This window comes from Lepus europaeus, chromosome 20, assembly GCF_033115175.1.
Source record: "Lepus europaeus isolate LE1 chromosome 20, mLepTim1.pri, whole genome shotgun sequence".
In the NCBI taxonomy this organism is placed as follows: Eukaryota; Metazoa; Chordata; class Mammalia; order Lagomorpha; family Leporidae; genus Lepus; species Lepus europaeus.
The window spans coordinates 5,713,402-5,729,174 of record NC_084846.1 but is presented as its reverse complement, the minus strand read 5'-3'; the positions used below and the strand labels follow the sequence as shown (position 1 = coordinate 5,729,174).

At 65.5% G+C, this 15,773-nt stretch overlaps 1 protein-coding gene across 2 annotated transcripts in view; it reads left to right on the top strand.

Moving 5' to 3' along the window:
* Positions 1 to 15,571, top strand: part of DOCK6 (dedicator of cytokinesis 6) — a 37,236-nt gene extending 21,665 nt beyond the window's left edge. The window contains exons 24-50 of one of the 2 annotated variants that reach the window (XM_062179241.1): positions 253 to 345; positions 576 to 671; positions 878 to 1,018; positions 2,644 to 2,757; positions 3,179 to 3,349; positions 3,781 to 3,920; positions 4,008 to 4,177; positions 5,498 to 5,658; positions 5,920 to 6,102; positions 6,889 to 7,015; positions 7,157 to 7,241; positions 7,378 to 7,474; positions 7,570 to 7,704; positions 7,907 to 8,059; positions 8,583 to 8,741; positions 8,816 to 8,916; positions 9,107 to 9,299; positions 9,597 to 9,740; positions 12,315 to 12,446; positions 12,539 to 12,553; positions 13,345 to 13,470; positions 13,551 to 13,640; positions 13,721 to 13,957; positions 14,467 to 14,610; positions 14,703 to 14,809; positions 14,975 to 15,136; positions 15,370 to 15,571. In XM_062179241.1, the coding sequence (XP_062035225.1) occupies positions 253 to 345; positions 576 to 671; positions 878 to 1,018; positions 2,644 to 2,757; positions 3,179 to 3,349; positions 3,781 to 3,920; positions 4,008 to 4,177; positions 5,498 to 5,658; positions 5,920 to 6,102; positions 6,889 to 7,015; positions 7,157 to 7,241; positions 7,378 to 7,474; positions 7,570 to 7,704; positions 7,907 to 8,059; positions 8,583 to 8,741; positions 8,816 to 8,916; positions 9,107 to 9,299; positions 9,597 to 9,740; positions 12,315 to 12,446; positions 12,539 to 12,553; positions 13,345 to 13,470; positions 13,551 to 13,640; positions 13,721 to 13,957; positions 14,467 to 14,610; positions 14,703 to 14,809; positions 14,975 to 15,136; positions 15,370 to 15,412 (3,519 nt within the window). In that variant the 3' untranslated portion in view covers positions 15,413 to 15,571. The remainder of the gene's footprint in view (positions 1 to 252; positions 346 to 575; positions 672 to 877; positions 1,019 to 2,643; positions 2,758 to 3,178; positions 3,350 to 3,780; positions 3,921 to 4,007; positions 4,178 to 5,497; positions 5,659 to 5,919; positions 6,103 to 6,888; positions 7,016 to 7,156; positions 7,242 to 7,377; positions 7,475 to 7,569; positions 7,705 to 7,906; positions 8,060 to 8,582; positions 8,742 to 8,815; positions 8,917 to 9,106; positions 9,300 to 9,596; positions 9,741 to 12,314; positions 12,447 to 12,538; positions 12,554 to 13,344; positions 13,471 to 13,550; positions 13,641 to 13,720; positions 13,958 to 14,466; positions 14,611 to 14,702; positions 14,810 to 14,974; positions 15,137 to 15,369) is intronic. The other variant, XM_062179242.1, reaches the window with a different exon arrangement.
* Positions 15,572 to 15,773: the final 202 nt, after the last annotated feature.

Sequence of the window (15,773 nt, the reverse complement as noted above, 5' to 3'; positions counted from 1 at the left end):
GAACCCTCGCCACCTTTCCAAGGCCCTGGCCCCAAGCACCACCAACACGGGAACCTGAGGATACAGCTTCCCAGGCGAGAGTCGCTCCCTGGGGGCCGCATCGCGCCCCAGGCACCCTGCGCGGATGGATCTCTGTCTCCTGTCCCCCGCCACCCGCGTGCGTGCGGAGGCGTCTGCTCCATCCACCCCCTCCTGTGTCTCCACGCTGACCCCGCCCCGCCATTCCATTCTCTTCGCCCCATCCCACCATAGGCCACCGACCGCAGCTCTAGCCGGGCCTCCTCTTACCTCGAGGGTGCCTCGTCGGCCCCGCCGGCCGCCCAGCCGAGACCCACTGCGCAGAAGGTAGTGGGAGGGGAGGGCGGGGACCCCAGGTCTGCTGCGCCCGGGCCCGGAGCCCAGCAGGGTCTGCAGAGCCCAGCGAGTGGGCACCCGGCCCCGCCCCTCTCCACCTGCTGCTCTAACCCCAGCCTTCCAGCTCTGTGCTTTCTGGGGCCTGCGAGGGGCGGGAGGGGGCGGCAGCCGCTCGCGGTGGCCGTGGCTGTGGCCGTGACTGGCCGTGGCCCCGCCCGCAGCTGCTGCACGAGGAGCTGGCTCTGCAGTGGGTCGTGAGCGGCAGTGCGGTGCGCGAGGCGGTGCTACAGAACGCCTGGTTCTTCTTCAAGCTCATGGTGAGCGCGCCTCCCTCCCTGGGAGGGCCCCCGCCCCCAGTCTGCACCGGAGACCCCCACGTAGGGATGAGGGCCACGCCCACACCCCTTAGGCTGCACCCAGGGTCTTCAGGCCCTGCCCTCACACCCAAGCCCACCTCCCTTGCCGCCCAAATCCCGCCCTCTTCCTCTCAAGCCCAGCCCCGCCCCTCTGGCCCCGCCCCCAGGTGAAGAGCATGGCGCTGCACCTGCTTCTGGGCCAGCGGCTGGACACGCCGCGAAAGCTGCGCTTCCCAGGCCGCTTCCTGGACGACATCTCTGCCCTGGTTGGCTCTGTGGGCCTGGAGGTCATCACCCGTACGCACAAGGTCAGGGGCTCGCGGCCTGGGTGGGGTGAGGGTGGGGGGGCGTGGCCCGAGGGCGGTCCCAGAGCCGGCCAGGCGGGGGCGCCCGGCTGCCAGGGCACGGTTTGCCCGTTGGGTTATTCTTACACGGTCTGTTTTGGGAGCGCCTAGTCCTGGGGGCACAGTAGCCCCGAGTTCTTGCCCTGCTGTAGGGGACTTGAGTTGATGGGGAATTGGGGGGCGGGGAAGCGGCCAGTGCAGAGGTGTTGAAGCTGGGCTGCAAGTGAGGGGGCAGGTGTTCCTGGGGTGCAGGGAATGGGGCGATGGGAAGGCGTGAGAGCAGGCAAGTGACGAGGCCGATCCCTTAGCACAGTGCCAGTATACAGTAGGAGCTTAACAAATGGATGTTGGCGTTCTGAGAGCCAGGTGATTGTCCAGGCCCTGGACCGCCAATTCCAGTGCCCCGGGGGCTAGACAGCCAACAAGATGATAATAGGCATCATCTCAAGCACGTATTGAGCGCCAGCTGTATATCTCAGCCCTTCAGGTGGATCATATGAAACCCTCCCAGGGGCCCGGGCAGATAGCACTATTGTTACGTCCATTTTGCTAATGGGGAAGCTGGGACAGAGGACAGCTGGCACCGCACAGCTGAGCAGGGGTGGAAGTCAGCGGCCAGTGGGAGAGGGGGGGCTTCTCCGAGGACGCCCACGCTGTCCGCAGGGGCGGCCCTGGCTCGGCGTGCCGGCATGGCCAGCTCCGCTGCTGCCGGATTGTCCGATTGTTAACCGCTGGGCTCGCCCCGAAAGTTCCAGGCTCTGGGAGTGCCCTACCAACCCAGGCCAGCCCTTGCACAATCCCACGCGGCCTCTGGCTTGGTTGCAAAGGTGCTGGCCTTGTTTCCATGGAGCCTCCCCCAGGGCTGGCCCAGGCTGAGAGGCAAGCGCCCATCGGCATGGCCCCAGCAGCCCCATTCATTCGCTTGACATTTATTAAGCACCGACTGTATCGGGTTCGATGCATAAGACAGACCCAGTCCCCGTCCTCCATGGACCCGGAGTCCACTGGTTTTTTATTTTGTTTCTTTGGGTAGAAGGGAACCGACAGCTCCTAAGACTAATTTCTGAGGCCCCGGTGGCTGACTGGTGTGTGTGGGCGGGGCCTCCTGCCCTCTTCTCACATCAGGTGGGTGTGTCCTACCCCAGGGCCTTGGCACAGGCCGCTCCCCCTCCTCAGGACACCTTTCTGCCCTCATGGGGCTTCTCTCACCATGTGACCCCATTCGATTGGCTTCAAAGCACACGGAGCATTCTGGAATTCTGTTCTCCGTCCGTCTCCCCGGAGGAGACCATGTGGGGGGACCCCTGGCAGGCCCTGCGCCCCTCATCACAGGGCGTGGCTCCGGGCAGGCGCTCATTGAATGCCCGTTGCGTGACCACGGAGATGGATTTGCTTGAACAGGACCACAGGATATTTTAACTCGACCGATTTGGCCGGAGGGAGGAGGAGAAAGGCCCAGGGTCCTCGGAGCCCAGGCCATCCAGAGGGCCCCCAGGCTCGGGGCAGCGGCTGGCGCCTCCAGGCTGGCCCTGAGAGCCCGGCAGGTGGAGTGGGTGTGATCTAACCGGCCCTGTGTCCCGTGTCCCCAGGACGCGGAGCTGGCCGAGCGCCTCAACGCCAGCCTGGCCTTCTTCCTCAGCGACCTGCTGTCCCTGGCGGACCGCGGCTTCGTCTTCAGCCTGGTCCGAGCCCACTACAAGCAGGTAAGTCCGTGGTGGGCGTGGTGAAGAGCTGGGAGCTCGGCCAATGGTGCCTGCAGTGGTGGGCGTGGCGAAGAGCTGGGAGCTCGGCCAATGGTGCCTATGGTGGTGGGCGTGGCTGAGGGCGTGGCGAAGAGCTGGGAGCTCGGCCAATGGTGCCTGCAGTGGTGGGCGTGGCGAAGAGCTGGGAGCTCGGCCAATGGTGCCTATGGTGGTGGGCGTGGCTGAGGGCGTGGCGAAGAGCTGGGAGCTCGGCCAATGGTGCCTGCGGTGGTGGGCGTGGCGAAGAGCCTATGGTGGTGGGCGTGGCCGAGGGCGTGGCGAAGAGCTGGGAGCTCGGCCAATGGTGCCTGCGGTGGTGGGCGTGGCGAGCGCAGTGGGCGGGGCAGCGTCTGGAGCATCCCTGACAGTTCCCGTCCCGCAGGTGGCGACTCGGCTGCAGTCGGCCGCCAACCCCACGGCACTGCTGACCCTGCGCATGGACTTCACCCGCATCCTGTGCAGCCACGAGCACTACGTGACCCTCAACCTCCCCTGCTGCCCCCTGTCACCCCCGGCCTCGCCCTCGCCCTCCGTGTCCTCCACCACCTCCCAGGTGGGCTGGCCTCACTGCTGCCCTTCCTCCTTGACCTTGGACCTCTCACCTCCAGTCTTCTGTGGCTCGCTCACCTCTTCTCCCTTTCACTGTGAGTCGCTATCCCCCGGACTGATTCTTTACCTTTGACCTTTGATCTCCGACCCTTCACCCCGACCCACCTTTCTCTGCAATTTTCCAGAAGGGTCCACCTCCGGCTTCTGACTCCTAAAATTCACTCCACAGCCATCACCCTCTGCTGTGCACTTTTGACCCCACGCCCTCTCACCACTCTCCTTTGACCCCCCCACCCCGATGAGTTAACCCCGATCTCTCCTCTCTGGCTCTGGACACTGTTGCCTCCTGGATGGGTTTTGTGGTGACCTCTGACCTCTGACCCTGGACCTCGGGCACCCTGCCAGTGCTGACTCCTCCCCCCCCACCCCATACAGAGCTCCACCTTCTCCAGCCAGGCCCCGGACCCCAAGGTGGTCAGCATGTTCGAGCTGAGTGGGCCATTCCGGCAGCAGCACTTCCTGGCTGGGCTGCTGCTGACAGAGTTGGCGCTGGCCCTTGACCCTGAGGCCGAGGGGTGAGCCTGGGCCCCGCCTGGACCCCGTGGTGGGTGGGGGTGTCCAGCAGCCCCCCCCTCCACGCTGAGCACCGCACTGCTCCCCAGAGCATCCATGCTGCATAAGAAAGCCATCAGCGCTGTGCACAGCCTGCTGTGTAGCCACGACACCGACCCCCGCTACACGGACGCCACCGTGAAGGCCCGCGTGGCCGAGCTGTACCTGCCGCTGCTGTCGCTGGCCCGGGACACGCTGCCGCGGCTGCACGACTTTGCCGGTCAGTGGGCCGGGGCCAGGCTGGGGCGAGACGATGCCCGAGTGGGAAATCCACTCCGCGAGACATGGGCTGGGCCAGCCGGGAGGGCAGGGCTAGGGCAGGAGCCTGGGCGGTCAGAGCAGGGCAGGTGCAGGTTCGGCCACGGCGCCTTGTTCAGCTCTCGGGTTTGTCACCTGCCAGGTGAGGACAGCAGCAGCCCCAGCTGCTCCACAGAGAACCCCCACCTCCCAGAAAGACAGGAAGTGAGGATGACGGGGGTGGGGGGTTGTGCTCTGCTGACCCCGCCCCCTTGTTCTCTGCCCTCTCTCCGGGGACTGCACTTGTATGTGTGGTAGACCCTCCGGTCGCTCTGTTCCGAGGCTCGCGCTCCCCGCCACGGGGGCTCAGGTGGGAGGGGTTTGTGTGCACCAAGCGTCTCTCCCGCCGATGTCAGCCATCGCACATTTCTGTTATCAAACGTCTGTTCCGATTTTTGTGTGTGTGTGTGTAGATTCTGATTTCCTGTTGAAAATCTCCATCTTTGGGGCCATTTTTATGCTTTCCCTCCAACTTCTAAGCTCAGCATTGGCCGTCTGTCTGTCTGCTTCTGTGGTCTGTTGTGTTCTCGCGCCGGCCACGCCTGCCTTCCTGCCTCGGCCCGCGCCCTGTGGTTTCATTGTACTGTGTTGTGGACTTGGTGCCCGGGGGTGACGCAAAGCAGCGTCTCCCCACCAAGGGGCCTCCCTCCGCTCCCGCAGGCAGACAGGGTACAGGGGCTTTGAGGAGCTTTGTATTTGCTCACAGCTGCTCCGAGACGGGGTGAGGGATCCTTTTCTTAAGGCCATAGTCTTGGGAAGCAAGACTGCTCAGGTTAAGATCCAAGCTCCAGCACTGCCCTGCTGTGTGACCCCGGGCAAGTGCCTTAACCTCTCTGTGCCTCCACTTCATCGTCCATACAACAAGGACCATAAAAGTGCTTCCCTTGTAGGTAGGGCTGCTTTGAAAACCAAGAGTTAATGACTTCAGCAGGTGTAGATGTGACTGCTAACTGGCGCTGTAATCATAGCAGCGGTATATTAGCGTTTGCCATCATCCCTGCCCTCGTCACCTTCATCACCATTGTCACCGTCGTCTGTACTCTGTGGGCCAAGTCGTGTGCTAGGAGTTGAGTCTGTAGCCATGGGCAGAACCGAAAAGGCCCAAGCCGCTGTGGGCCTTGCCTAGCATCCCAGCTTGGGTCACTGGTTCCAGGGGTGTACTGCAAGGGACCCCGGCTTGGCATTGTGAGACGGGACGGCCCCGAGCCAAGCCTCACCCCTCTGTCCACTGTATGCCTGACAGAGGGCCCGGGCCAGCGCTCCAGACTGGCCTCCATGCTCGACTCTGACACGGACGGTGAAGGGGACTTCGGAGGCAGCATCAACCCCTCGGTGGCCATGGCCATTGCTGGTGGCCCACTGGCCCCTGGCTCCCGGCCCAGCGTCTCCCAGGGGCCGCCCACGGTGAGTGCGAGGCCGGTCCCTCTGGGAGGGGGGGCAAGAAAAGTGATCTCATGCTAGCATGGCGTGGACAAAATGAGACCAGGGGGGACGCTGGTGGACACATCCATGTCCCACGTGAGGGCCAGCTTCCTCCAGGGTTGGCTGTGGGCGGCAGCAGGTGCATGGGCCGCCCAGGGGGAGTTCCAGGCACCCAGCCCCGGCCTGGCCATTGCAGCCACCTGGGGAGTGAACCTGCGGATGGAATCTCTCCCCCTCTCTCAGGCGCCTCGCTCCGGCTGCCCGCTGTCGGCGGAATCGAGCCGCACCCTGCTGGCCTGCGTGCTGTGGGTGCTGAAGAATGCCGAGCCCGCCCTCCTGCAGCGCTGGGCTGCCGACCTGGCCCTCCCACAGCTTGGGCGCCTGCTGGACCTGCTGTACCTCTGTCTGGCCGCCTTCGAGTACAAGGTCTGCGGGGATGGGTGGGGCCCCGTGGAGCAGGAGGCAGACAGGTGGTCTCCCTGGTGCTGGGTGTGTCCAGGGCATGGGCTGCCCTGGGGCTGGGGGCCACTCCCTAGCAGCCCTCTTGTAGAACTAACCAGGATTCCAGGAGCACGCCCTTAATCCCTTCTGAGGCCACACCCCCTAGGACCTAAGGCCCGCCCAGCAGGCCCCGCCTCTTAAAGGCCCCACACCCTCCCAACAGTGCCACACTGGGGACCAGGGCTCCTAGGCTCCCACAAACCTTTAGGGGAAGACCCGTATCCACACCCTAGCAAAAGGAAGGGATTGAAGTGTGTCTTGGAGCACAGGTGCCCGGGGTGGGAAAGGGCCGGGAGCAGAGGAGCCGGCTAGCCCAGGTCCTACCAGAACGGTGTGGCACAGAGGGTGAAGCCGACGCCTGCCTGCTGGCATCCTGTATCCGAGCGCTGGGTGGAGTCCCGGCTGCTCCACTTCCCATGCAGCTCTCTGCTATGGCCTGGGAAGGCAGCAGGTGATGGCCCACGTGCTTGGCCCCTGCACCTGCACAGGAGACCCGGATGGAGCTCCTGGCTCCTGGCTTGGGCCTGGCCCCGTCCTGGACATTGCAGCCATCTGGGGGAGTGAACCAGCGGATGGAAGCTCGCTCTCTCGCTCTCCCTCTCTCTCCCTCTCTGCCATTCAAATAAATAACTCTTTAGAAATGTGTAAGAAAAATAAAAAAACCAGAGCCCGCCCACCCTGACCCCGCCCCCTGTGCTCTGCCCCACCCAGGGGAAGAAGGTCTTTGAACGAATCAGCAGCCTCACGTTCAAGAAGTCGCTGGACATGAAGGCGCGGCTGGAGGAGGCCATCCTGGGAACCATCGGCGCCCGGCAGGAGATGGTGCGGCGCAGCCGCGGTGAGGGCGCCGGGACCCTGTGCCACGGCCCCACCCCCACCCCTGTGTCCCCACCCCCGAGGGAACTTCCTGCCCATCCCTTTCTCCCAAACTCATGCCTGTGCGTTTGTTCTCGCGCCTCCGTGCGTGCGCGCCTGGCAGAGAGGAGCCCGTTTGGGAACCAGGAGAATGTCCGCTGGCGCAAGAGCGTCACGCACTGGCGACAGCCCCCGGACCGCGTGGACAAGTGAGTGCCCGGAGGTCCGGAGCCAGCGGCTGGGTTCAGGCCTGATTCCATTGAAGAGGGAGTGGCCCGCGACCCTGCCCTCCCCCCCCTCCCGCCCCGCCCCAGCGGCTCCCCAAGACCACGCCTCCCCCTGCAGGACCAAGGATGAGATGGAACACGAGGCCTTAGTCGATGGGAACCTGGCAACCGAGGCGAGCCTGGTGGTGCTGGACACGCTGGAGATCATCGTGCAGGTGCGGCTTGGTCCAGCAGCTGCCCCGCCCTCTGCTCTGACCGCGCACACGCCCCCGTCTCTGACCGGGATTTCTGACTCCCTCCCCCCACAAAGACAGTGATGCTGTCGGAAGCCCGGGAGAGCGTGCTGGGCGCCGTGCTGAAAGTGGTCCTGTACAGCCTGGGCAGCGCCCAGAGCGCCGTCTTCCTGCAGCACGGCCTGGCCACCCAGCGAGCCCTGGTGTCCAAGGTGAGCCCGCCCCCCAGCAGACCCCTGAGCGGCTACAGGGCTAGGGACGGGGGGTCAGAGTGGCCAAGGCACCGGCCCGGGGTCGCACAGCACAGACGCAACCCCAGCTGTGACTCCAAAGCCACAGAGGGCAGATCCCAGGGCCCCGACCCCATCCCGAGACGGGGAGGGGCTGAGCCGCCTGTGCCTGGCCCCCGGGCAGTTCCCGGAGCTGCTGTTCGAGGAGGACACGGAGCTGTGCGCCGACCTCTGCCTGCGGCTCCTGCGCCACTGCGGCAGCCGCATCAGCACCATCCGCGCGCACGCCAGCGCCTCGCTCTACCTGCTCATGCGCCAGAACTTCGAGATTGGCAACGTGAGTGGGGCTGGGGGCGGGGCCAGTGATGGGGGCGGGGCCGTCCCCAGCCCCGGGCCAGGAGGAGGGGGTCAGGACAGAGCAGATGCGGCGGGCGAGTGGAGCAGTGGGTGAGATACCACTTGGGACACCGCATCCCGTATCAGAGGCCCTGGGTTCGAGTCCCAGCTCCCTGCCGAGGTGCACCCTGGGGGCCGGCAGGTGCTGGCCCAAATGCCTGGGCCCCGGCCACCCACATGGGAGACCTAGATGGAGCTCCTGGCTCCCGGCTTCAGCCTGGCCCGGCTCTGATTGTTACAGGCATTTGGGGAGTGAGCCAGTGATGGAAGATCTCTCTCTGCCTTTCAGAGAGAGAGAGAGAGAGAGAGAGAGAGAGAGAGAGAGAGAAGGGGCAGGGGGAGGGGAGGAAGAATGACAGGCCCTGAGGCGGGCTGTCAGTGGGTGGGGCAAGGAGCCAGCAGCCAAGCCGACCCCACCGCGGGCATCTGGCTCCCGCGGCCACGTCCTGCCCCTGTGCCCGCAGAACTTTGCCCGCGTCAAGATGCAGGTGACCATGTCGCTGTCGTCCCTGGTGGGGACGACCCAGAACTTCAGCGAGGAGCACCTGCGACGCTCGCTCAAAACCATCCTCACCTACGCCGAGGAGGATGCGGGCCTGCGGGACAGCACCTTTGCCGAGCAGGTGAGCCCGCGGGGCCGCGCCGGGCTGGGCTCCTCCCCTTCCTGGACCCTGACCCCCGCCCCTGTGGGCTGCAGGTCCAGGACCTGATGTTCAACCTGCACATGATCCTGACGGACACGGTGAAGATGAAGGAGCACCAGGAGGACCCAGAGATGCTCATGGACCTCATGTACAGGTGGGGGGGCGCCAGCCACGCCCACTCACCGGCAGGGCGGGCCGGGGCCGGGAGGGGGAGCAGGTGAGCTACAGGTGAGGGGCCAGTGAGGTGTGGGGAGGGGCAGAGAGGACAGATCGGGAACAGGGGTGGCCGTGGGGGACGCGGAGGCGGGCAGGGCACCGGCTGAGTCCCCCCACCTGGACACCAGGATCGCCCGGGGCTACCAGGGCTCCCCGGACCTGCGGCTGACGTGGCTGCAGAACATGGCGGGCAAGCACACGGAGCTGGGCAACCACGCGGAGGCGGCGCAGTGCATGGTGCACGCGGCCGCGCTGGTGGCCGAGTACCTGGCCCTGCTGGAGGACAGCCGCCACCTGCCCGTGGGCTGCGTGTCCTTCCAGGTGAGCGGCTGGGCGGGGCCTGCGATGGCGGGGGCGGGGCCTGAGCCAGGGGCGGTTCTGGGGAGGGGAAAGCCTGTGCCAGGTGAGGCGGGGCTTGGGCCAGGCAGAGGCGGGGCCTGCACCAGGGGGCGGGGCCTGGGCTGGAAGAGGCGGGCCTGCGCTAGCGGGGGAGGGTACGGGGAGGGGCGGTTCTGCAGGGGGGACAGGGCCTGCGCTAGCGGGGGCGGTCTGAGCCAGGTGGGGTGGGACCTTGGGCAGGGGCGAGTCCAGGCCTGACGCTGGCCGCCCACCCCCCAGAACATCTCGTCCAACGTGCTGGAGGAGTCGGCCATCTCCGACGACATCCTGTCGCCCGACGAGGAGGGCTTCTGCACCGGGAAGCACTTCACGGAGCTGGGGCTCGTGGCGCTGCTGGAGCAGGCGGCCGCCCACTTCACCACGGTGAGGCCGCTGCGGGGGCGGGCGCTGCTGCCAGGACCCTCTCCCGGCCGGGGGATCGGGAAGAAACGGAGTCGGGACCCTCAGAAACCGCCACCTGGGCCGGTGCTGTGGTGCAGCGGGTTAGAGGCAGGCAGAGAGAGAGAGAGAGAGAGAGAGAGAGAGAGGTCTTCCATCCGCTGGTTCACTCCCCAGATGGCCACAATGGCCAGTGCTGGGTCAGGCTGAAGCCAGGAGCTCCATCCGGGTCTCCCACGCAGGTGCAGGGGCCCAAGGACTTGGACCATCTCCCACTGCTTTCTCAGGCCATAGCAGAGAGCTGGATGGGAAGTGGAGCAGCCAGGACTTGAACCGGTGCCCTTGTGGGATGCCGGCGTCACAGGCAGTAGCTTTACCCACTGTGCCATGATGCGAGTCCCTCCATGAACTCTGAAAAGAAAAAATTGTTCTCAATTCATATGAGAGTCAGAGAGAGAGCGAGAGACAGAGACAGAGAGAGAGTGCGCGCTTTTACTGGCTGGTTGACCGACTCCCAAATGCCTACCATGGGGTGGCTGGGCCGGGCCGGAGCTGGGAGCTGAACCCAGGCTCCCTGGGTGGCCAGGGGACAGTCCCTTGGGCCAGCACCACTGCCTCCCAGGGCGCACGGCAGCAGGAAGCTGACGTCAGGTATCCCGCGTGGGGCGCTCTTGACCGCTAAGCTAAACACCTGCCCCGTCCAGGAACTTTTGAAGACCCTTCATAAACTTACACTTAGGATTTTAAATTGTTTTATTATAGGAAATTTCAGACAAGCATAAAATAAGGAGGTGGTTTGGTTTGGTTTGTTTGTTTTTTTAGATTTATTTATGTATTTGAAAGGCACACACACACACAGAGAGAGAAATCTTCTGTTCATTGGTTCAGTCCCCAAATACCAGCAACAGCCAGAGCTGGGCCAGACAGAAGCCAGGAGCCAGGCGCTCCATCCTGGTCTCCCCCGTGGGTGGCAGGGGCCCAGACACTCGGGCCAGCGTCCACATTCAGAAGAGGTTCTAGCAGCTAGTGCTGGGGCATGGCGGGTTAAGCTGCGCCTGCAATGCCAGCATCTGCTATGTGCACCAGTTCCAGTCCCGGCTGCTCCACTTCTGATCCAGCTTCCTGCTAATGCAGGGGAGACGGCCACCCATGTGGGAGACCCAGGTGAAGCTCCTGGTTTTGGCCTGGCCCAGCCCTAGTCATTGTGGCCATCTGGGGAGTGAACCAGTGGTTGGAAGACCTCTCTCTCTCCCTGTCTCCCTCTCTCTGTAACTTTTTTTTTTTTTTAAGATTTATTGATCTGAAAGGCAGAGTTACACAGAGAATGAGAGAGAGAGAGAGAGAGAGAGAGGTCTTCCATCTGCTGGTTCACTCCCCAGTTGGCCACAATGGCAGGAGCTGCACCAATCTGAAGCCAGGAGCTTCTTCCAGGTCTCCCACATGGGTGCAGGGGCTCAAGCACTTGGGCCATCTTCCACTGCTTTCCCAGGCCACAGCAGGGAGCTGGATGGGAAGTGGAGCAGCCGGGACTTGAACCCGAGCCCAGGCAGAGGCTTAACCCTTCTATGCCACAGCCATGGCCCGGCCCTTTATTTCTTAGGTTCTAAAGGGTGCTCGCCAACGCGCTTGCGGGGGTGAAGGCAATTGATTGCTTCTGCATTTGACATGGAGGCCTGGGACCTTGTCCCCAGGGAGTTTGCAGCCTGCGTGGGGCCGACTGTGTCTCCGTGGTGTCGCCTCACCTGTCTCTCAGTTCTTGGCATTTTCAGAAGCCGGTACTGAGCCGTGTGTGGGAGGTCGGGGTCCAGCTCGGCTTCCCCTGGCAGACTTCCTCCTCGGTGGTGCCGGCCCCGGTACTGACGTCATTTCAATTGCTGTCCCCTGGTTGGGGTCTCAGAGACAGAGGCCTCAGGGGTCGGAGCCAGGGGGACAGAGCCCCTCGGAGAGCCGGTGGACATCACAGTGCACCTGCCACGCGCCCGGATGATGTCGGAGCTGCTGGGGGCGAGGGGCGCACACACGCGGCCACTGCCACACAGCAGGAGGGGCCTGGGGTGGACCCTAGCCCTGGTTCCCCTCTGGGAAAGGGAGGGGGGATGAGAACGAGGGGCCGCCAGGCGTGTTTGTCACAAGTGGTGGAGGGGGCGGGTGTTTGAAGTCACAGGGGAGACACCACTTGGGACGCCCCAGCAGTGCCTGTGTTAGAGTTCCAGTTCCAGCTTCTTGCTGACGCACACCTGGGAGGCAGTGGCCATGGCACAAGTGCGCGGGCCCCTGCCACCCACCTGGGAAACCTGGACGGAGCTCCTGGCTCCTGGCTTCCGCCCAGCCCAGCCCTGCCTGTGACAGCCCTCTGGGGAGTGAACCAAATGTCTCTGCCTCTTAACCAAATACATTTGTAAGAAGTGGTGGAGACCAAAGAGTGATTCCTGGGGGCCCAGCACAAAGGCTGGGGCTCCATCTGGGTTGGGGGTGGTCCCGGTGGGCCTCCTGGAGGAGGTGATAAAGAGTGGGGAGGAGCAAGGGTTGGGGGAATCCTGACTGTAGCCTGACCCCCAGGGCGGGCTGTACGAGGCGGTGAATGAGGTCTACAAGAACCTCATCCCCATCCTGGAAGCCCACCGCGACTATAAGAAGCTGGCGGCCGTGCACGGCAAGCTGCAGGAGGCCTTCACCAAGATCATGCACCAGGTGGGCGCGCGGCGCCCCGCCCAGACCCCGCCCTTGGCCTTGGCCTCCTTGCCCACAGGTTCTGCTGACCTTGACCTTTCTCTTCCCTGCAGAGCTCCGGCTGGGAGGTGAGCGGGGGGCCTTTGTGGGTTCCCCCTCCCCGCCTCTGGGACCCCCATGATGCCCAGCCAGCCATGGCACGGGGCCGCCAGGGGGCGCCAGAGGCACATGGCGGCGCGCCGGAGGGGCCGCGGCTGTTGGGGGGTGATGACGCACTCCCCGCCCATTTGCCCCCTCTCCTGCCCCAGATCCGCGGGGCAGCCTGTGAGTCACCCGGCTGGGAGCCTTCCAGGGCCGGCTCGGTCACTGCTGGGGACCGGAGGGGAGGGGGCTTTCCCTCCGCGGTCAGGACCAGCCCTTGGCTCTCAGCCGCCCCTGCGCCTGCCCCCTTCCCTAGCCCCTGGCTCTCCCCGCCCCCCCACCCCGTCTCTGCCCCTCATCCTGGGTGAACACCCCCCCATCCCGCCTCTTCCCTACTTGGGTCTATTTTTAGGCATCTCCTAGTTTGGGGCGAATTTTCTGGCCAAAGATGGCAGAAGCCCAGCGCCCCAGCGGGCGGGCTGGGTGGGGGCCCAGTGCGGCGGCAGGGCCCCTGCTCCCCCCATCCCTGGGCTCCCTGCCCAGGAACGGTTCTCTTGGGGGGAGGGTTCTGACCTCTGACCTCACCATGATTCTCTCTGTCCACCCCCCACCTCGGGCCCCCACCGATTGATTCTGCCCTGCGGTACTCGGATCTGCCTCGTGAGTACACGCGGAGCCACCCCGCTTCCTCTCCGGGCAGGGGTCCTGGTGCCCCCCTCCTCTCCCCCAGGGCGGCCTCCCAGGCTGACCACAGCCCCCCCCTCCCCCAGGCCCCCAGCGCGTCTTCGGCACCTACTTCCGAGTGGGTTTCTACGGCGCGCGCTTCGGCGACCTGGACGAGCAGGAGTTCGTGTACAAAGAGCCGTCGATCACGAAGCTGGCGGAGATCTCACACCGGCTGGAGGCAGGGCGGCGGGCAGGTGCAGGGCGGGGGGTGCGGGGGCGCCCGCGCGGCGCTGACTCGGGGCCCCGCGCCCCCCGCAGGAATTCTACACGGAGCGCTTTGGGGAGGACGTGGTGGAGATCATCAAAGACTCCAACCCCGTGGACAAATCCAAGCTGGACCCGCACAAGGTGGGTCTCGCTGCCCACCCTCGACCGCCCCCCAGGGGCCCTCTGCGGGGAGCCTCACGCCCGACCGCCCTGCGCCCCAGGCCTACATCCAGATCACCTACGTGGAGCCGCACTTCGACACCTACGAGCTCAAGGACCGCGTGACCTACTTCGACCGCAACTACGGGCTGCGCACCTTCCTGTTCTGCACGCCGTTCACGCCCGACGGGCGCGCGCACGGCGAGCTGCCGGTGCAGTACAAGCGCAAGACGCTGCTCAGCACGGACCACGCGTTCCCCTACATCAAGACGCGCATCCGCGTGTGCCACCGCGAGGAGGTGCGGCCCCGCCCGGGAGGGCCCCTGCCCTCTGGCCGCTCCACTTCCCACCCCGCTCCCTGCTGTGGCCCGGGAAAGCAGTGGAGGAGGGCCCAGGTGCTTGGGCCCTGCACCCGCATGGAGACCTGGATGGAGCTCCTGGCTCCTGGCTCCCACCCGGCTCAGCCCAGATGGTGCGGCCATTAGGGGAGGGAACCTGCAGCTGGAAGATTCTCTCTCTCTCTCTCTCTCTCTCTCTCTGGCACTCTGCCTGTCAAATAATGGCTTTTAGAAGTCCCCAGACATGGAGCCCCAGGGTCAAGGGCAGCAGAGCCAGCAGCCCCGCAGCTGGGCCCCAAGCAGAGGGGGCGCCCCTCACCCCCCACCCCCAGCAGACAGGCTGCTGCGCCTCAAGCCACGCCCTCTGCAAAGCCCACCCCAGTAGCTCTCCCCCACCCCCAGCCAGTGCACGGCTCTCTCCCCCCACCCCCACCCCCAGCCCGTGCACAGCTCTCCCCACCCCACCCCAGACAGTGCTGACGCCCGTGGAGGTGGCCATTGAGGACATGCAGAAGAAGACGCGGGAGCTGGCCTTCGCCACCGAGCAGGACCCACCCGACGCCAAGATGCTACAGATGGTGCTGCAGGGCTCCGTGGGGCCCACGGTGAACCAGGCACGGCGCGGAGCGGGCTGAGGCGGGGCCGTGGCAGGGCAGGGCGGGCCAGGGGCGCCCTCACCGGCCCCTCCCGCCCCCCCCCCCCGCAGGGCCCCCTGGAGGTGGCGCAGGTGTTTCTGGCCGACATCCCGGAAGACCCCAAGCTCTTCCGCCATCACAACAAGCTGCGGCTCTGCTTCAAGGACTTCTGCAAGAAGTAGGCGCCCAGGCGCGCGGGGCGGCCCTGGGGCTCTCACCCGCCGGCTGCGCGCCCGTGGGTCTCCCCGCGTGCCTGGCCCCTTCCTGCGCCTGCTGCGGCCTCCCCGCTACCCCCAGGGCCCCGGCTCCTGCTCTGACCCCCGCCCTGCCGTCCGGCCCCCAGGTGCGAGGACGCCTTGAGGAAGAACAAGGCTCTGATCGGGCCGGACCAGAAGGAGTACCACCGGGAGCTGGAGCGCCACTACGGCCGGCTGCGCGAGGCCCTGCAGCCCCTGCTGAGCCAGCGCCCGCCCCAGCTGCTGGCCCTGGCCCCGGCCGGCCTCAGGTGCCCCACGGGGCGCCTCCACCCTGGAGAGGGGCGGGCGGGCGCCACCAGGGCGCGCGGGGGCACACCCAGGGCAGGCTCCCCCGGACGGCCATGTCCGGGGCAGGCGTGCCTCGGCCCCTGCATCTCTAAGATGGACGTGTTGGAACCGGGGCTGCGTGGGGCTGGGTGGGCCCGGAGAGACCCGGGAGCCAGCCCGGGAGCGATGCTGAGCCGGCCCCATCTTCCCCCAGGAACTCCCTGAACAGAGCAAGTTTCCGGAAGGCGGAGCTGTGAGCCCGAGGACCCAGCTGACCGCGCCCTGCTGGGGGGTCTAACCCAAGCTGCCCACGGGCCGCGGCTCGGGCCCTCTGTCTTCCCACCTGTGCGCACTGAAACTCCCTCTCTCTTTTAATTTAAAATGGTTTTTATACGCATGTGTGGTGTCTGTGTGGTGCGGTCGCTGGGGGCTGGGACAGGTCACGGGGCTCCCGTCCAAGAAGGCAGCACGATTGTCCCCATTTCCCAGACAAGAAGACTGAGGCACGGTGGACTCTGGGACTGGACCAACCAGCGTCCGGCCGGTTTCGGCGTTCAGGCCCAAAGCGGCCGCCTGGACGGCCTCGCGCCCCCCTCCCCGCCCCGGGGCGGTCACGCC